The 21,428-nt window shown below is 44.0% G+C and overlaps 1 protein-coding gene across 3 annotated transcripts in view; it reads left to right on the top strand.

Moving 5' to 3' along the window:
* Positions 1-21,428, top strand: part of LOC146866371 (sodium/hydrogen exchanger 9B2-like) — a 293,445-nt gene that overhangs the window by 160,967 nt on the left and 111,050 nt on the right. For all 3 annotated transcript variants that reach the window (XM_085636169.1, XM_085636185.1, XM_085636178.1), the window contains exons 3-4: positions 2,871-3,051; positions 5,419-5,589. In XM_085636169.1, the coding sequence (XP_085492295.1) occupies positions 2,871-3,051; positions 5,419-5,589 (352 nt within the window). The remainder of the gene's footprint in view (positions 1-2,870; positions 3,052-5,418; positions 5,590-21,428) is intronic.

Genomic DNA, 21,428 nt, shown 5'->3' with positions numbered 1-21,428 from the left:
AACACTTCAAACAGGACTAACCTAGTCGCTGTATCCAGCATGCGCACCATCGCAGTCAGCCTGAACTTACGACTTTCACCTAGTCGTGCCCGACCAAATAATCCCAGGGGATGCTTTGTATCTTTAGGCACTGTACTTACCCGAACTCTTGAAAGTTGCATGTCTCTGGTTCTACTGTTTGGAATTTTGTCATTTTGGTGTCACATAATGTATTACATTTTACTCGGTTTTTCTAAATTGGTATTGGATTTTTCTTGTGGTGTGTTTTCACTTTATTACTGTTTGTGTGCTGCATAAATACACATTGCCTGTAAGTTAATCTGACTGCATTTGTGCCAAGTTCCCAGATGGTTACGCACATGTTAATTTGGAGTTTACATGTGTTTCACCCTGACAGGAATGGAGACTGCTGCTTGAGTAGAATTTTACACCCCTCAACCAGTAACCCAGTTTCCAACACTGTTCCAACAGCAATCAAGGAGTTATTTTTAGGTCTCGCTCTGGAGACCTGATGTATCTTATCTGAGTGGCTTGTAGCATGCCCCTCGCTTGCCATTTGTTCTTGTGTGTGCTTTTTAAAATTCCTTGCCTATCTGTGGCTATTTGATCACATTTGTCCCTCCTTCCCGTGAGTGGTTCTTGCCGCTGTAGACTGGCCCTGTTACTTTTATGATTGCTCGTTTGTTTATTTCTATTTGTTTCCTTGCACTTCTTTTTCTGTCTGCTTTGGTGCCTTGTTTTGAAGAACTGTTTGCGTCACTCATCACCACTACAGCAGCCCCACCACATCCCTACCTGACCACCTCCCTACCTGAGCTTCACTCAACAGCACCTGAGCACCACCACAACCACATCACCACCTCAGCATCACTCAGCCCCAAGGCAGCGCCACCCCAGCACAGTACCACCTCAGTATCACTCAGCACCATGACAGCACAATTTTAGCACCACCTGAGCACCACTGGAACATCAATGCATCAGTGCAGCACTACCTCAGCACCATGTCAGCATCAGCGCAGCACCACTTCAGCACCAGTCAGCATCACTCAGCACCTCTTCAGTAGCACTACCGCAGCGCCACCTGAGTGTCACTCGGCAGCACCTGAGACTACCACAACTATCAGGACAACACCACCTCAATATTATTCAGCCCGAGCGCAGCACCACCTCAGCGCCAGCGCAGACCTACCTCAGAATTAGCACAACACCAGTGCAGCACCACCTGACTTAACACAGCACAACCTCAACATTAGTGCAGCACCACCACCCGAGCACCATCACAGCATTACCAAACCACCACCAAAGCATCACTCAGCACCACCTCAGCATCATTGAACAACACCTCAGTATCACTCAGGAGCATCTGAGCACCACCTCCGCACAAGCACACCACCACCTTTAGCACTACTTCAATTTAACTAAGCATGATCTGAGCACTAGAGCAGCACAGCACTAGTGCAGCACCACATCACTACCAGTGCAGCAGTACCTCTGCATCAGTGCAACACTGCCACCTCAGCATAGCACCAGCACAGCATCCCTCAGCGCAGCCACAGCATCACTCAACACCACCACAGCACCACCTCTGCATCAATGCACCACCAGCAGCAAAACACGACCACAGCACCAGCGCCAGCGCAGCCCCTTCACAGCATCAGCGCAGCACCACCTCCGGACCAATGCAGCACCACTTCAGCATTAGCCAAGCACCAGCACAGACAAACTGGAAGACATTGTATATGTAATTTTTTTTTAATAAGATCATTTGTTTGTACATCATGTTTACTTGGTTATATATAAGATAACATAAATGATTATAACACTTTATTATAACGTTTCAACATGCTGCATAGCAGCCACACAGCTCTACAAGATAGCCTGAACACATTGGCAAAGCCAATAGCTCCTCAAAGCACTTATAAGGTCCCAAAGGCGATACTTATTGGCTATGCCAATGCTTGTTCTTGCTTTGACCAGTGCCCATGTCACCTTCACTACGCTACTGCTGCAGAGACCCGTAGCTGGCAGTAAAGAGTGCGGATGGCAAATGCAGAGCGCCACCCTCACTCTCCCACCTGCTGCAGGTCTGTGGAGACTCGAGGGGTGGGAAAAGGCGGGTGATACTGAACGCCATCATCGCCATTCTGCTGCCCATTCCATTGTTTGGAGATCTGATCAAGGCATCGCCAAGGGAAGACGGCGTTTCCCTTGGCAACGTTACAGCATCGGAAAACAACTTCCGTTCCTTACTGCTGTGAAGACAGAACAGTGAACCAATGGATTTCAAATCATGCTATTCACGCTGATGTCTCCCAAGAAGGAAAAACATAAAAATACTTTTTACCCAGTCAGTACACAACTGTACTACTGTATGCAAGTCGGTGTGCAGCCTGCCTTTAAAGAGACAGTCCAGTCTGATCTGTCAGGCCACATCACTGCGGAATAAGAACTCCAGGTGCATGCCGGCCTTGTGAGGTGCGCCCTGATGCTTTACAGCGCACTGAGTTTGGGACAATGGAGTTAAGCGCTATCTGGAGTAATAACTAGTGGATTTATTGAAGGATGCCTCCATAACATTGTTTCACAAATGACACAAACGCCTCATTACTTTAAGAGTTGGTACATGGATGTACTGGTGCAGAAGGGGGATTGTTGCACATGCCAGTGCTTTGTGTTTCAGTGGATGAGATTTGATTTGAGTGTTTGTGTGTCACCAGCTCTCTCCTTGCAGTTGAAGAATATAATTTCCGAACCCCACTTAGCTTCTTGAACAATAAAATTGTGTCAGCTGGATAAGGCTAGCATTAAATGGGAAAGCTTACATTTTCGTGCTTGCACAATACATAACACGCTTCATTCTTATTTTCCAGAATGCAGATGCCTTCAACGTCAAGGCAATCGATGGAAATGGGCCTACAGAAGAAAGCGCTCTGTTGAACAACTGTTCACAGCCACTGCCAGAACTACCAAAAGAGGAGAAGCCTTGTAGAAAACTAAGGGAAATATGTGCATGCCCGCCGCAAGGGATTCTGGCCCGAGCAGTGACCAATGGTAATTTGCAGTCAGTGAGACAAGTAGAAATCTGGTCAATCATTATTACTTCTGATTATTCATTAACTATAAAAAAAATAGAAAAAACAGGTGAAACCATTGAAACAAAAATATTTACATTCATTTACACCGTTTTTATTGTTGTTTTCTTTTGTAAAACAATGTGGTGTATTTCTTTAGGAGGAACACGGAGCTGATAGTCTCTCACTAGAAATTACAAAGAAAACAAGGAATTCTACTGACCAATAGTCACTAGAGAAAAAAAAAGAGAAAGGCAGTGGTCAGGGATGGGGAAGAGGTATGTCTGAGGGTGGGGGTATTTCCAACACAGCAGACAAAGGAGCTGGTGGATGAAAAATTCACGCCCGAAACTATTGAAGGTCTTTTTCCTCTATGTTCTTTATTCAATTATTCAAACTAAACTATCACAGAAATATAGATGTGAGAAATCAGAATAAGGCTTCGAAATTGAAAATACACACTTTACCAAAGTGTTGACATGAGTTTAGAAGGGTTGCTAAATGTGTGAGCAGTTGAATACAAAATATTTTGCTGAATCAAGTCACTTACTTTAAATTATGAGTACATACATGGTACTGGGCAGCCATAAGCATGTACACATTTATATTGGATGCTAGAGTCAAGTAAATTTAACGTATAATAGATGTGTCCTTTGGGAGTTCTACTTCCTGTTTTAAAAGGAGCAAGCTGCATGCAAGTTACCAGTTTCCACTTGGTATACTTATAATTGTACCAATTATAGCTTGTAGTTCAAAATAGATCTTCAAGGTTGCTATTTTTGTAGGAGTGACAGGACGGGTCGCTGTTATTTGACTCGTTGATACCCATGTTATCAACCACTTATTGATGACAGTTGGTATCAGCCTGTGGGGACTGTGAAATAGCAGTGATTACTGAATGAGCCTAAGTGTCAATAACTCCAATGAAAATCAATACCCTTTTAGCCAGTTATTAGATGGAACATTCTATCATTAAAGAAAGCATGACTGACGAAAATACATTTTCCACGAAAATATGCATTTGCATTGACCAACACCGGTGTACATGGACATAGAGGGGCCACCATTAATAGGATTTCCATTCTCGTTGGCATCTTTTCTTTCCAGGACCTCCACGTACCGGTCCTAGTATGCTTGTTTCCGGTCCAGGGAGGACCTGGCTTGGCAGTTCGGGCTGGACTGTTCCCATGAGGCACAGGGTCAAGACTGATTTGCATATAGCCAGGTCTAAACTGGGGTGGCATGGTGAGCAAAAGAATGATGGATTTAACCCAGATCTCTTGACTGGGGGTGAATGTTTTGAGTTTTTCTGCATTCCGTCCATCAATTGTGTGTCTTTTGCAGGACCTCCACGTAAACATGGTCCTGAAGAGAAAAAGTCTAGAAAGGTCATCCATGCATTGGGAAAAAACTTGCTGCAGTTAGGGGGCATTTGCTTTGTTTATTTCAAGAGAAGATTCCATCTGTGGATATCTGTCTTCAGAAAAAGCAAAAGTGGTGATAAGTCCTCCATAAGCCCAAATCACGGCTGACCTGCAGTCATATTGTCACATTGTTTTTCACTAAAGTTCCCTCACCCTCAATAGTGTCTGCCATGGAGGCATTTTGGTGAAGAGAAGGCTGCTAGCTAGTAGCAATCTATACATTTAGCATTCATGTCAGTCTCCCAGTGATTGTCCTCAGTAGGTGAAGTTGAACATGCCAGTGTCTCCCACAATAGCCAGTTTTATACCCACCCACTTGACAGTTTGACTGCCATCCTTATTTTCAGCCCTTTCTCCTGTCTATTTGACATCACCCGCCTCTTGTAATGAGATCGGACACTTTGCTCTTTGGTCAGGCAGCAAGCTGGTAGCCCTCCATGTGTGCCCCTTTCTGTCTCCTCCATTCCCACTTTCACAAGAAAGTGGAAGCAGTGACTGGACAGCCAAGACCTCGTACCATCCAAATTGTGTGTAGATGTGCACATTTGTGCACGCTAACTGACCCTCATGCAGCGCTATTATACACAACTCTGCATTGAATGGGCGGTGGGCTACTTCATGGAAGTGGCTTTTAAAAATGACATTTCCAGATAATAGTCATTTGTTTAAGAATGCAGCAGTAAATCATCAGGCGGGTCTTAATTTTGTATCTCTTTGCGCTGTGGCACCATCAAAGGCATTTAGCCACAAAATGGGGGCATGTAAATCCTGCCAATTGAATCGGAATTGGGCAACAAATAAGCTGTTGGTTTTTAATTATGAAATATGTTTTATTTTGTAACACATATACATTCTTAACAAAAAGAACCCCTTTTTGCAAACATCTTGCTTACTTGTGTTTGTCTTTCTGTGTCTTCTTTCAGTGGTCATGGTGGTGCTGGTGTGGGGAATCGTCTGGTCCATCACTGGCGCTGAGTGTCTTCCCGGTGGGAACCTGTTTGGTGTGCTGTTTCTATTGCTGTGTGCAGTTATCGGTGGAAAATTGGTTGGTCTCATCAAATTGCCAACACTGCCTTCCCTTCCTCCTCTTCTTGGTGAGGACACTTTTTAAAAATAGTAATAATTAATAGTACTGGCATTATGTCCCTTTTATGTAGTGCAGGCTGCAAACTGAATTGCCTCCAGGCCTTTAAGTAGTAGGTGTTATTATTACCTAGCTCAGTGGTACTCATCTTATTGATCTCAAAATGATGAAAGGCTGTGTCACCCCTTTTAGTTTAATTTATATCTAGCTACCTGCAAGAAGGTTGGAGATGGGCCCTAAATGGCTCACATCAGCCATCAACCAGAGGAAGAAATGAGTTCAGTTAAATTAACTTTATTCGATTCAAAAGAATCATAAAAGTTTACAAGAAATTCATACGTTCATTTTAAAATACAAAATGTTTTAAAATACAGAAAGTTTTAGCAGACAATACACAAAAGTTAGCACCCAGATAGATACAAAACAATAAAACTATTCATAATTCATATCGTTTCCTAATTAAAAGAGCAATTCTAATAAAACTGAGCACAGAGCTACAAATAGTGATAGTTGATATTGACCTCAAATGTTCGAAACCTTCTTTGTAAGTACAGGGACGAATATCCTGTAAAATTGGTTTAATGAAATGGGCTCTTGGGTCTTTGTAAAATGAACAAAAAAGTGTAAAATGCATTGTGCTCTGTTGGGCTGCATTATTACATGGGCAGGGAGGAGTAGTCATATAGTCGTATATAATAGGATGCAAAAGCTAGTCTTGCAGGGAGCAGTTGTATTTTCCCAGAGCACAACACACCCCTTTTTACTTTAAAAGCATGGACCTAGGGTAAGCGTGCATGCTAGTTGTCACTTAGAGGTCGAAGACAGGCTGATGGACAACAACCATTTTGTGCAGGTATATATGTATACCCATAAACAGCACTCGGAAATCAGACTTGAATTCACTTTTTTCCTAATGCATTTATTTGTCAGAATGTTTATTACAATACCGGAAATGTCTTTTGTTTAAGAAATGTGATTTAAGCATTCTGCTTATGTCATATTTAGCACTAAAATATTTGTGTTACTGAATTATTTAGTAATTGCTAAGAAATATGCATTGATAATGTACATGTATATTGTACGCATTTATTCCCGTGTATTACCAGTAACAACTAATTTAGCTCTGCACTTGCAGTCAAACAGGCTTATTTCGCTTTCAGAAATAAACGAATGCCGCCAGGACAGCACCTGACAGACATTCTACTTGAAAACTATTTTCATTTCGAAGCAGCAGAAGATATACCGAGTGTCACCTTGGGCTGGGGAAAGGTCCGCTGTCATCCCTGTTAAGCGCAGACCCTGCAAATTCTAAGACTAGGAAGGTTCTGTCTGATTTATTTTCTAAATGTTTTTTAAGAGGCCCTTTAAGAATTCTTAAGTATGCCTAAGAAACAGCTTGTGCACTATACATAAACAGACTATTTATTAGACATAGCAGAGACGAAGAGCTTTTTATGACCATTGGTCACGTGCACACAGGGGCAAGAGAATAGCCTTTAAAGTAAGAGCAGAACTGCTGAGTGCACGCGCTCACTGAAATGATACTGATGGCAGGGCTTGCCTCACAGCTGTTTGACCGATAAGGGGCATCGACAATATAACACCCGCACAGGGCCTACTCCAGGATGGCCTGCCAACTTCCCTACCGACGTATTACCAAACACAGCCAACACGAGTTGTGGTCATTGTTGGCCGCAATTTTATCACCAGTATCATAATATGCATACTCATTTTCCATACCCTGGGCATAATTTTTTGTGTCCAGGGTCATAAATCATTATCATAAATCATGTGTCATACATCATCCGTGTATCATAAATCATTTTTGCATTGACAGCCCTGAATTGGGTGTCATAAATCATTACCGTCCCTTGCCATAAATCATTTGTCAATAAATCATTTGTCAGTCATAAATCATCTGTTTGTCATAACTCATTTGTCTATCATAGGATGGTACATCATGTGTCATAACTCATTTGTGTACCATAAATAATTTCTGTCATGAACAGCCATCACTTGGGCGTCATAAATCATTTGCGTTACATTGTCGTAAATCATTTGTCATCCATCATTCGCTGGTCATAAATCATTTGCTTGTCATACCTCCTTTGCATATCATAGCATCGTAAATCACCATGAAAGTTCATTCTTCTGCTCTCTTATAGTCGTAGCTCCTTTTTTGCCACTTTTGGGGTCCAACTTGTTCTGTTGGTTTCCACGCCCCTTTGCATGTGGGGGGTAGCCTCTCCCCGGAGTTAGGCCCCAACTCGCTACCTTGCTAGTCTCTTTTTGTGCCCTGCCGTCTGGCTGGGTCTGGGCTGCGAGCGCCGTCTCCGTTTGCTACCCCCTTTTGACAGGCCTACTCACCCTGCCGTGCCGGAGTGAGTGGCCTGCCTACACACCGCCCTGTCGGTGTGCCTCCATAACCATCTGTTGTACCTCTCTTATACGCCACGCCACCAGGGAGGCTTCCGTCTTCCTGCGGCTCCCACCTCCCTGTGTCGTCCATAATTTCAGCCAGCTGGTGCCTTTGCCCCAACTAGAGTGCTAGCTTACCAATCTCAGCTGTGGCTCCAGGAGGCCGACGTCTGGTAAGCTCCCGAGGCAAACTTCCCCCAAACTCAATGACGTGCTCTGCATCCCAAACTGTCCTTTTCACTGTGTCTCTCAACTCTTGAGGCAAATCTTCTGGATTAAACACAGCAAATGCACCAATTAACTCACTTTCTCTATTCTCTAGAGTCACTCGGTACAAAACATCTTCATCTGGTGTCTCAAAGGCTATTCCATCCGGTGTACAAAAAATTGTGCAGTTCATTTTGCACAACAAGTCCCTACCCAATAGGTTCACTGGACTCGTGTCACAGACAATGAATCTGTGCATGTCTGAAAATTTCCCTATCTGTACTCTTACAGGTTCAGTAAGACGTGTTTTGATTTGTGTATTGGCTACACCAACTACTTGGATTGCTTCATCCGAGAGAGGAAGATTTCTAACATCTGTTGACCTGACAGTTGATCTTGTCGCACCTGTGTCTACCAAAAAAGTAACACTCTCCTCATTTATTTTCCCATCCACAAATGGTCCTGCCTGGTCTATTTCTAGAGTTGCACCAAGTATGCACTCTTCTTCCTCTCCTCAGCACCGTCAATAATCACCCTCAGACTCACTCCCTTCACTCTTTAACAAGTACTGCTGTACTTTGTTAGAACGTCTTGGTTTGTTTACCTGCTCATCATTGTAGAATCCTGAATCCTGATTATACTTTTGTAACCCTCTATTCTGCGGCAAGGGCGGTTTTGGCTCTTGACTCTGCTGTCTCACAACTTTCTGTTGTTGCTGCTGTTGATTATTTCCTTCGTTCTGCACCTGTTGATTTAAGGATTTGTTTTCATTACTTACTAATGGTGGATTAGGACACTCCGATCTCCAATGCCCCAATTGGCCACAGTTGTGACAAGGAAACTTTTTCTTCGCTTCCTCAAGACTTCCTTTTCCTTTTCCTGCATATCTAGGTCTATTCCCTGCATTATTTCCTGGATTATTTGCTTGTTCCACTAACTGTGCTTCCTGTCTCTCCGCAACTTTCACTTGTGCCCACATTGCTTTCTCTTTCAGCTTTCTTTGTTTTGCTTCAATTTCATCACTGAAGTATTTTGCATGCCTCAGGATCTCATCTACTTTCTTACTCTGCCAATCCACTGTGTGCTCACGAATTCTCTCACCAATTTCAGGTCTAAGGCCATATACAAATCTGTATACAAAGTGACTCAAATCTTTGTCACCCAGGTGTTCATCTCCACTGAATTGTTTAAATGCCAGTATCAGCCTCTCGTAAAAAGCATGAACTGATTCTTTCGCTTCCTGTTGTGTTCGATCTATCTTTACCCAGTCTGTCTCTTTTGCAGGTACTTTATTCTTCAGGTATACCATCACCTGATCATACTTCCTCATTACCTCTGGATCTGGTGCCCCTGTTCTTGGGTCTCTTGGATATTCCTCAGTAGGCCAACTCACAACTATTTTACACTCAGTCCACAAGTCTGCTGGAACAATTATATCAAACAGACTATTCAGGTCAACCCACAGTACTTTTGACAATTTCACAAACCTATCTACCTGCCTATACCACTCGACGGGCTTTTCTCTCAATCGAGGGAAATCATTCGTGAATGATAAAATATCCTGTCTAGTCCATGGAACATGTACATATCCTCCTCCAGGTATTTCTCTCATAGGATAATTATCCACTGGTTTCTCCTTTTCTCTCACTGGAAATGCTGAATAAGTTGTTCTATCTTCAGCCTCATCTCTTTTCTTGTACCACCTATCCTTCCACTTTTCTACATCACCCCATCTTCGCAATAATGCTACCATTTCCTTAATCTGTCCTGTTCTACCAGTAGCATTCAAATTTTCAATATCCTTCTCTGTAAAATCCATCCTGTAAGTTCTTTGTAAAGCTTTCACTTTATCAATGTCAACTCCCTGCTCATTTGCTATTGCTCTTAGCCTGTCATGTGTATTTCTTGCTCTCCAGGTAACACTCTTGCACATAAACATTAGTTCACCATCATGATGACTCTTCAGAATCTCTGTTGGAACTGTTCCTGTAACAAGCTCTTCTAGTTCTACACGTAACTTAGCTACATCAATTACTTGTGAATCTTTATCCTTTTTCTGTAGAACCTTCATCCAATCATTCAAATCATCAACTGTTATTTCAGCAGTTTTTCTCACTGGAACCACTCTCTTTTGCGGTTCTAAAATTGGCATCCCTGAACAACTAGCTTCACTAGCATCCAATATTTCACTACATCTGTCATGTCTTGATTGTCTCAGGTCTCTTCTTTCTGCTCTTTTGCCTGAATCTCCTGAAGGACCAACTGAATTTGTCAGATTATTCCCAACATATGGAATCACCAGTCCATTCTCACCTGTCCTCTGTTTGTCAAACACAGGCATAACCGGACCTATTGTTACAGGCACCGTAACAGCTTCTAGATTCTTCGTTAACTCCCTAATCTTCTCTGTTAACTCTGTTGTAGTTCTGGCTAATTGTCTGGCATTCTCATCAAGGTAATGATCACTTCTTACCTCAGGTGTGTCATTTTCTGTCTCAGTAACACACACTGTATCTCTTATCGGAGAAACAACTGGTGTACTTTTGTCCGGTTCTGGTCTATATGGAGGTGGACTCTTGTAAATCATGTAATTCAAGACCTCATCTTCATACTCATTAACTCCATATTTTCTTATTTCTGACTCAGGAACCCTTTCTGCTCCTCCTTCAACTGTTCTCATCGGAATTAATCCCTCTGACATACTAACATCTCGCCACCTTTTCATTCGATCATGATGAGTCTCACGATCATGTCTCCTCCCAAACATATACCTATAGTACCCTCCAGATCTTTGTTTCTCTCTCTCATGTACTTCCTCTTCCCATTCCACTAAAGCCTCGAACTGTGTAGGTCTCGGTTTCGGGTCAAGACATAGCATCTTTTCCCGTAAATTTCTCAACACGGCCAGATTAAATGAACCATGTTCTGGAAATGCTAGAACACCATCTTCTTTAGTATACCTAACCCAATTCTCCAACCATATGCAGGTATGAAACCCATGTCTCGCAGCCATGAAGGATGCAGGTGTTTTCGGTGGAGGTAACAACTCACCCTCTCTTGTTTTAACATCTTTATCCTTGCTAAACCACTTTTTAACTTTACTAAAAAATGTTTTCTTCTTTTTCTCTTCTTGGTAATACATTTTAGCGTTTACCAACCTCTACTCTTTCCGTATTATAAATATACAATACGAATTTTCAACCAATAGCAGCGCGATTCACACTAACGCACCAATCCTGGAACGTCTACGTCACTAAATAGCTCTTCCAATCCTTGCGCGGCTCACACTAACGCACCAATCCCAGCGCGAGCACTATTCTGATCTACCATCCAATCAGAGTGCGGTCTTTCTGACGTCAACAGTCGCTGCAGTTTGTCTCCTGTCTTCTGTCACTCGTCTACCCCTCCTTTACAAAATCTTTTCAGTAGACTTCGTGTCAAAATTTCTACAAATCTATTAGTTACAACATAAAAACATCTCCATTGTCCGCTTCGCTAACCACAGAATAGTAAAAGAGAGTCTATTTCATAAGAAACCTTTCATTGACACAGTAGCACTTCTTCTACTCTGCCCTACTAACATACATTCATTAACTGTTTCCTCTAGGACTTGTCCAAAGAGTCTTACAATCAACTAAATGTACAAACATTCACGCACATTCATACAAGAAAATATAGTACATACGCACAGAATCCTGCTTCCCGAGAACAGACAATCTGCTCCACTACAGAATTATAACATACACCAACTAAGCAAGCTTTCTTTGCCCAGTTCTTCAAACAAGTTCAGAAAATACCTATTACTCCTCCCGCGATAAGCTTTAACGGAAATCCTTACGGATCCCTGGGACTTAAGACCAGAGTTTCACAGATAACCTTCACTATCATACACACTCCTTATATACCAGAAATATCTAATAGTAACATACGACAATGTCACTGATTCCGAACCCAGACAATGTGACGCGCAACTTCGATTGTCACACGTTATTCCTCACAATTCCGTCTTTCCCGAGAGCAGCATATACTTCCCTCTGCCCTACTACGGAACTGCTACAGCTTCCAAGTTCCAGAAGCACTACATATAACTCAACATTACGACTCCAACATATAGTATTAGTTCATATACCAACATGGACCAATAATCAATAATCAATAAAAGCAATCTTATCAGATCAAGACAATCATCAAAAACCATCCTCTGCTACCAGGAAATTGATAGAGATCAGGGTGTGTATAATATTCCCACTACCACGGATAAAGTAATCTCACAGTTACACGCACATGCATACATCATACGCTAGGGCCCATTTCACTAACATATGCTCAAATACTCTACCAGCAATAAACCTGTGGAAAGAAAAACTCCTAAACACCCTGTATCTATACCGAGGTCGATAAGACCTGGTTTTTGTGACTGTCCTTAAGCATAATCTATACAACATATACAGCAATAATCAATAATGTAAACCCAATAATTGACAAGAAAGAATATCCAACACCATGTTTAAAATTTATATTGCTTTATCTAAAATTAGTCAAAGTAAATCAATCAGAGTAAATCATTTCTCATAATTACCTATTCTAGCTAAATGTCAGAACGGGTCAGGACAAGTCTCCCGGTAAATGTCTCTCAAGACGAAGTCCCTTCAGCATCAATCCTCAGCAACGCAGATTCGGTACGCGGCAAAGGCAAAATGGCAAGTGGCAAGTGGCAAGTGGCAAAGACCCTCTCTAGGCTAACATCTCTTATAGTTTCTAAACAATAGAAAGATACATTGGAAACACAGAAAAAACTATAATGTCCGCCGGACTTGCTGAGCAGAGCGAGAAGGAAAGGATGTAACATCGCTACATTTGAGAATCTCCGCTCAGGAAAAGTACACATAATGAAGACTACGGAACAGGAACCAGGAAAATAAAACATGTATCATATTAATCCTGCTTCTCCTCGGCTATCGAGCCACAGTTCAGAGCTTCTCTCTAAGGCTCCTTTGTTTCCCAAGGCTGCCAAGGACACTTTTATTTCACTTGGAGACTTCCCAAAAACTGCTGCTGTCCTCATGGAAAGTTTTTCAAACCAGCAAACAAGGACCATGGTCAGTTAGCTTCAGGACCATTTCCAGCAGGGGTCTCCCTCGTCACAGTTTTCATATTATAAATCACAGCCAGGCTCACAAATCGGCCATCTTTTCTTAGGCCAACATAGGCCTCAATAGACCATCTTAATTAAAAGAGACAAAAACAACGTTACCACAGCATAGTGATTAAACAGTGTTAACCCCACTAATACCCTTATGTGTATGCATTTATCTAGCACTTGCAACATAGAAAAGCATTAATTCGGAAAGCATTTTGTGCTCAAAAATAAACAGCACATAGCAACGTTTAAACACGAAAACACGCACGTTATTTTTTAAAACAGCACATTTATGCACACCCACGTGTAACTCTCTCTTGTTAGGACAAACGGATTGATTAATATAAACACACTTGCACAAGACAAATAATTAATTATTAATTATTAATAAATTAGTACAACGAATAGACATGCCAGAGCTTCAAAAGCCATTGAATTTTCAAATTGAAAACTCTGCTCCAGCACTCCATCCTTGCTGTTATATAGTGGGACGCTTGTTTCACATGCAGCTTCTTCCAGCACCGTCTCAGCTCACCATGGGTCATACATGAAATTAAAATTGTAGAGACAGTCAGATACTGATTATGGAGGCCTGATACAGCGCCAAACAACATCATCTACTTCACCACTTCCCCTTACGGGCTCCCCCAGTAAAACTGTCTTCTATCCGTAATCGTTTTTTTTTTTGCTATTTAGCACCGCTTCTTTATTTAGCTGAACAGGGCACCCCTTCGCACTGCTTCTTTATTTAGTCGTGCAGGGTGCCACTTCGAAAGCCCTGCTTACACTTGCACCGGCTTTCTTTGTTTGAACACTCATATACCAACTCCTGACCTTTGGATAGAAGGCCGAGCATAGTATTGACGAGGTAAATTTACTCACCACCACCTTTTTTTTTTTTTTAAACCTTTCTTGCAATGACAGGAGACAGTGCATGGATTTATGGTAGCGCTATGCACAATGTTGCACAAACACTTTACACAAAGCCTCTAAGTTATGCTTGATTGTTCTGTGTCAAGCTGCCCGAGGATTAAGCATGGTTATTCCTTACATGGGACCTGCTCCATGGGCCTCAAAGCAAACCTATATATAAGTACCGGGCCTCCCTGGCATTCTGTATGAAGGCAGTCTCTCAGTCACCACAAATGGCCTCCCCAAAACTCGAGGAATGTGGACTGCAGATACTCATTGAACTGCCACAATTAGTGTCCCTAACCACTTGTTCCTTCCTAGGATGATGACATAGAACGTGCGCGTACCCACTGAGATAGGGGCGCAATTACTGTCACCTCAGATCAAAAAGGATGTTGTCACTTGAAAGATTCTTGCAAGCAACATTACCGCTCGCCTGACTTTGTCCATACCTTGAGGTATATATATGTTTTATGTTAGCCATTGTACATGGTAGAATTAGCCACTCACTCAGTTCCACTTTTACAGCCACGGCTTATGACTGCCCATCGACATTATTCAAGGCTGCCTGTAACTTGATAGTTGTTGGAATAATAAACAAGTGTGTTTTTTCCGCTTATATGATTTTCTTAGGATCCTTGGCCTGGCTTAGAGGCTCATGCGTCAGCAAACTGAACTTTAGCAGGGGGTATTTGCCATTAAGCGCCCACTGCATCGACCCCACACCGCTTCTAGATGGACACAAGACAGCGCCTTTACTTGTACGCCCACGCTTGTTTCAATCAGAATCAAATATAGCATCTAGTGCTCCCCCCACCCTCTGCGCATGGCTCCGGCCCGTGCTCACCTCACCCCTGCCGGCGTGGCCGCCTGGAGCCGTTGCTGCACGGTGTTCTCCGAGGCCAACCTGACACCATCCGCTGGACACCGCAACCCCTCCTGATCGCAGGATCTCGGTGACGCCAAATTACTGGTTCTCCGTGGCCGGCCATGCCGAGTTGCTGCGCCGCTGCTGTCCTCTGCTGCTTCCGGTCCAAGCTTCCTCGTCTGTCTCCTCTTCGGTAACAACTGCCCGGGCCTTTCCCTCGTTGCTGGCCGCACGCTGTCAGTACCGCTCCCAGGTACTGACGAAACCGTCTTTGCCATTCACTTAGACATGACAAGCGATCAACACTCTGTCGCCACTGGGTTCTCGGGTAAGTCCCACATGGTAGATCTTCTTTAGAAATCGAACGACAGCTCACATAATGCGGAACATATTCACCTAGTATGATCCCCATGGGTAATATGTCCCACACACACAGCTGTTGATCCACACCTCAACCGCACTCACCACCGTGTACACTCCTTTGCACACCCCAAGATGGCCACTGGAGCGAGCCGCATACGTGCCTCACTGAGCACGAGTAGCAGTCCACGACGCAGGCTGGACACCGCCCACCTCCCCGACACGCACGCAATCCGGAAATAGTACTTGTACTCCACCAGGAGACCGGAGCATTTATCCTGGTATGGGCGAAGAGGGTAGGTGATCCACTGCGGTCCCCCCACTGGACACGTGAGTACTCTCTGGGTGCAGGGGTAGCGGCGGGGCACCCAGCATCACGCAGACGCTACCTTTAGTCTTTTGTCTGTTACTTGGTATAGGCACCGACGCCGCAGCCATTGGGTGCGCACCGCTCACTCCCGCCGACTGACTATCGGCACACTTGGGGGTTGGCCCGTTACTGGGCGGTGTGTTCGCACACACGAGCAGTGCCCGACCATGACCTCCGATTGCTGGTGGTTTGTGGTGGGAGAGAGGAGGGGTACACCACGTAGGAGTGGATACACACTTCTACCAGGTGGTTTGCACCACTAACCTGCCCCCTGAATGTGAATCCCATAATTGGGAGGTGAGTCTCAGCGTGGCATCTCACTCACCCCGCGATTACCACACACTGTACTAGCTGGCTCTGCCCAGGGCAGAGCGTATGTTCGCACGCTGGTCTATGTTTGAATTCTGTGCCTCACGTCATTAACCAGTTACTAACGATAGACATGTCTTCTGATGTATGGTTGGACAGCCTCCAACTATATGCATTTTTAATGCTGTTGGGGTTGACCATCACACCCAGGTTTTACAAACACTTGGTACACTACAATGGCGTATGGTACGCCATTCGGATTTTAATTAGTTTTTAATTACCATAAGTGAATGAGGAGGTTGCATATGATCAGCATGTAATTATAGGGATGTTCACGATATCGTAGAGGAGAACTTATGTGAACTGATATACTCTTTTGCATATTGTCTCCCCAGGTTTTCAAAAAGCACTACTTGGGCGTCCTGATGTAGTGTTTTCCTATGGTAGTTAGCGATTAGCTGCACCATTTAGTGTAGATAAATTCAACTTTCACATAATAGGTCCTGAAGAATTGCCACGGTATTTAGCAACCAGCAGGCAAGAAACATGTTGACCCTAAGAGATGTGCATAGTTTCAACTGAACCCCCTCCACAGGGGAATTGCCACTCTACACATTTTTAACGAGGTGGATTAAAAACCGGAATAAAAATATTATTTGGAATATCTAACCTTTTTTAACGCACTCACTGCACTTCACTATATCTATACCTTCACGGGCCACACACCCCAACTTCATCATACGGCAAAGGAACAAAAGATCTCCGACAAAGAGCCCCTTCGCGGGTGCCCGTTGGGTATTGCAGCGTCGACCCAACGAGGAGCAGGTTCAGAAGATGAAGCATGACACCTAGCTTGCTGGGTGTGTGAGGACCCTAGTTCCGCAAGAACGGGATCCCTATATCACTTTTTCTCCCAGTATTACCCCTCCACCACCACCTACCTGTTGGCGGTTGGTCCACGTACCTAAGTTAACTAGACACCACCAGTAGAGGAACAGCATCCATTTTTGCTTAAAGTAGATGCCAGCTGCTCTGCTGACTTCGCCACTCAGCTGCCCCAGCCATTCCACCGGCCTGGGGGAGTGCATTTTGACACCATTGAGCATTAGAGGCGGTACAGGGGCACGAACACCGGGCAGCTGGCACAAGTGGGGGAAACTCAAGCCACATGGAGCCTGGGGAGAGCTACGCCGAACCAAAACCGGCAAGCGCTAGTCCAACAATCGCTGACTCGAAAATGCTTCTGCGCCGCTCCCCAGCTCCACGATGTAGTGATGAGCTGTGGTATGGGGAGCGACGCCTTATACTCCCCCCACAATTTTCTTTCCCGCCACAAACGGACGATTGCTGCCATTGGGGGAGGTTCGAAGATCACCTGGCCCCCCCCATTGGCCAGGTGACTAAGCGCCTTTCTGGCACGAGCTTTGCCGCAACGGAAGCGCCCCTTCTACTTCGGGGCACTTACTGGCAGAAAGAACCAGATCTTTCCAGGGCTCTGGCGTCTGTTATGGCGCCGGCCCTCAAGACCCCCTTCAGAGGCGGCCTCTGCAAGAAGTGTTGGTATATTTCATGTCAGGAGTGTCTTGGGAGTCACTATTGTGTATTTCGTCGCTGTTGGCTCCTGGCGTGGAGGGAATCAAATTAGAAAATACTTCTTTATACCTCAGAAATTGGGCCTAGGTCACCTGTTTGAAGGAGGGTGGTGATGGAAAATCCACAGAAATCGGTAGAAGGCCACTGCCGGAAGTGGTGTTGGCCCTGACACCCACTCAAAAATAGCCATGTCTGGTGACATCATATCTGTGCAACGCGTAAATTATGGTGGTCTTATTCAGAACACCCTCATGATATCCCTAACGTAAAGATAAAAAACACCCAGTGTATCAGGATATTATTTTACTGAAATATACCCTTGGTTTGAGGGTTCACTTTCAGTAAGCACATTTGTGAATGCAGCTGTACCCTGCCATGATGGTCTGATCGACCTGCTGCTATATACATGTTTCATATGAAGGGGCTCTCTGCATGTACACAGCAGCTCCCACTCCCTCAGAGGAAAAGAACTTAAAATGTGGAAGTCCATCCATGGATAGTGTGTCAGAGGTGGTTCCTTTGCCGCCAGACAGATTGCCAAACTTTAAATCAGGATCAAAGTCTTCTACTCTTCAGAGCCATATTTCAAGGCCAAGACAAAATGTCTTGCCGAGTTAATGTAAAGCTCTCTCAACAAAAAGTGCCCCTCATCCCCTGTGTTAGAAATGGGGTTCTCTAGTTGGCAATGGCTTGCACCTTTGTCCAAATAGGGACCCTTGGTTCTAGTCAGGGAAAGGGGGATACACTCCTAAAATAACCCCTGCTCACCCCCTTGGTAGCTAGGCCCAATCAGACAGGCTTATCTCAGAAGCAGTGTGTAAAGCATTTGTGAACACATACAGTAATACAGTGAAACACTACAAATGGTCACCACAACAGTTGAGAAAAATAAGTATTCTTTATCTAAACAAGATCAAACAACAAAAATCTACAACACAGTACTAAAGTATTTTATTCAACGCTAGAAATAGTTCAGTTCAATGCAATTTGAAAATGCAACACTTTTCCAACAAAGTAACTTAGATGCATCACGCAAAACAAACAAAAGGGTCGCAGGGAAGGTGATGCATCAGTTCCTTGCTTCGGGGGAGGCGATGCGTCGGTTCCTTACTGCAGCGCAGGGGAGGTGATGCGTCTGTTCCTTACCGGAGAGGAGGCGATGCTTCGGTTTCTTACTGCGTTCCAGTTGCGATGCGACAATATGGCGCCTCGATGTGACAATTCGGTGCGATGCGACAAAATGGCGGCTCCTTGCGATGCGAAGATCCGGTCCGATGCATGTACTTTTGCAGCCGCACAGCAGGCGCTGCGACGATGTTCCTCGTGATGCATTGGGACTCGGTGTAGATGCGGCACGCTTCTTCCCGTGGCTCGGCGATGCGTCGGGTCTCGGTCCAGATGTGACATGCTTCTTCGTTGTTGCGTCACGCTTCCAGTGACAAACAGTTTCTAGAGGTCCTAAACAGCTGCAGGCACCTCTCTCTAGGTTAGAATTCCCAGCAAAGAAATTCAGGGAGAGCTGGTGGTGAAGTCTTTGGTTCCCTGAGACTTCAGACAGGAGGCAAGCTCAGTTGAATCCCTTGGAGATCTTCCTCAAGATGGCAAAGCAAACAGCAAAGTCCTTTTCTCCTTTCCTTGGCAACTATTAACCACTGCAGGCCAACCTCAAACAGCAAACAGCACAGGGGCAGTAATCCTCCTTCAGTTTCTCCGGTTTCTTCTCCTTGGCAAAGGTTCCTCTTGATTTCCCAGAAGTGATCTAAACTTCTGGGGTCTAGGTCTCCCTTTTTATACACACACATCCTTTGTCTCTGAAGGCAGAGAGTGTCTGTACCCAGCTAAAACCAGTTCTGTCCTCTCTGGCGCAGCTCCCTGGCTGGAGGTGGAGACAGCATTGTTGAAAGCAGTCCTGGTCCAGGTAGCTGAAAGGAAATGTCCTCCCCCTACTCTCTATTCAATGCAGGTCCTATTCAGCCCAGCCCTGACCTATCAGACTGCTGGAGCCAAGGCCCTCTCCAGCCCCCTGTCACTCACAAACCAGACATGGAATACACAAACCTAGCAGAGGCACACTTGACAGTTAGGCAAGAAAATACCTACTTTCTAAAAGTGGTACTTTCAAACACAGACTGTTAAAATCACCCACACTAAAAGATGCACTTTAACATTCTGAGTTCAGGCATACTAAACTTTATTTTCCTATTTTGTTCCCTGGGTCAGTTATATTTATAAGATGTTATAAATTAGCTGCCCATTCTGGCCTATGGGAACAGATAGCCTTCCAATAGTAAAAAACGAAATTGGCAGTAATTCACTATCAGCACATGCTACACACATCAGAGCACGTCCTACCTTTCACTTACAATGCACCCTGCCCACAGGGGTACCTTGGGCCTACCTTAGGGGTGACTAACATGTACTTCTGGTTTCGGGAGGTTAGCGCTCTAGCTCTCGTGCTACTCACCCCTTAAAACCGGATGCTCTGGCATACGCGCAGCGGGCGCGCCTGAAGCGCCGAAGGCAAGCCCGTCGGTGCACGTCCGCGCCCGGACGGGCCCAAGGGCCACAACCCCTGTCGGTGTCAGGACTAAAAACCATAGTATGCAGTATCCCTCTAGACCTATATTGCTTTAATGTACGTGGGTTTCACATAGAGAAAACACAACAGCCTATAAAGTGTATTGTTTTTTTGTCTTTTTTATTTCATTTCTTTTGTTCATTATTTTTACGTGCAGGTAAAATTCATCTCTTTTTTTCATAGAAAACATACAAACATTTATTCCTATTTTTATATGTACAAAACTATCTAAGTTGTACCAAAATCTATAGCTGGTTTTACATATATTTTGACTTTTGAAAATCAAAATTAGTGCAAAATAGAAATGGATATTGTTTTACACCAGCATACAATTATTGGCGTTAATTCAAAAGGGTCCCCACACCATTTACACCTCTACACACTTCTCATGCATATCACTCTCATACATAGCATACACCCTACCCACCCCAGAACCAATCAGCATGCACAGAAGAACCAAAACAGGGGTGAACTGCTCAACCCTCTGATACTGTGCTGAATGCTGGGGTGTGTCATACACACTGGTCGACGCGCGTTCAGCACAGTATCAGAGGGTTGAGAAGTTCACCCCTGTTTTGGTTCTTCTGTGCATGCTGATTGGTTCTGGGGTGGGTAGGGTGTATGCGATGTATGAGAGTGATATGCATGAGAAGTGTGTAGAGGTGTAAATGGTGTGGGGACCCTTTTGATTTAACGCCAATAATTGTATGCTGGTGTAAAACAATATCCATTTCTATTTTGCACTAATTTTGCTTTTCAAAAGTCAAAATATATGTAAAACCAGCTATAGATTTTGGTACAACTAAGATAGTTTTGTACATATAAAAATAGGAATAAATGTTTGTATGTTTTCTATGAAAAAAAGAGATGAATTTTACCTGCACGTAAAAATAATGAACAAAAGAAATTAAATAAAAAAGACAAAAAAACAATACACTTTATAGGGTGTTGTGTTTTCTCTATGTGAAACCCATGTACATTAAAGCAATATAGGTCTAGAGGGATACTGCATACTATAGTTTGTTGTCTTCTTTCCCCCTGTTCCCTGACCTTAAATAATTTTCGTAGGGGGTTGCCTTTTTTCACTCTGGTGT

The sequence above is a fragment of the Triturus cristatus genome, chromosome 2_1 (assembly GCF_964204655.1).
Source record: "Triturus cristatus chromosome 2_1, aTriCri1.1, whole genome shotgun sequence".
Lineage (NCBI taxonomy): Eukaryota > Metazoa > Chordata > Amphibia > Caudata > Salamandridae > Triturus > Triturus cristatus.
Note: the sequence above shows the minus strand (reverse complement) of the source record. Positions and strands in the feature narration are given on the sequence as shown.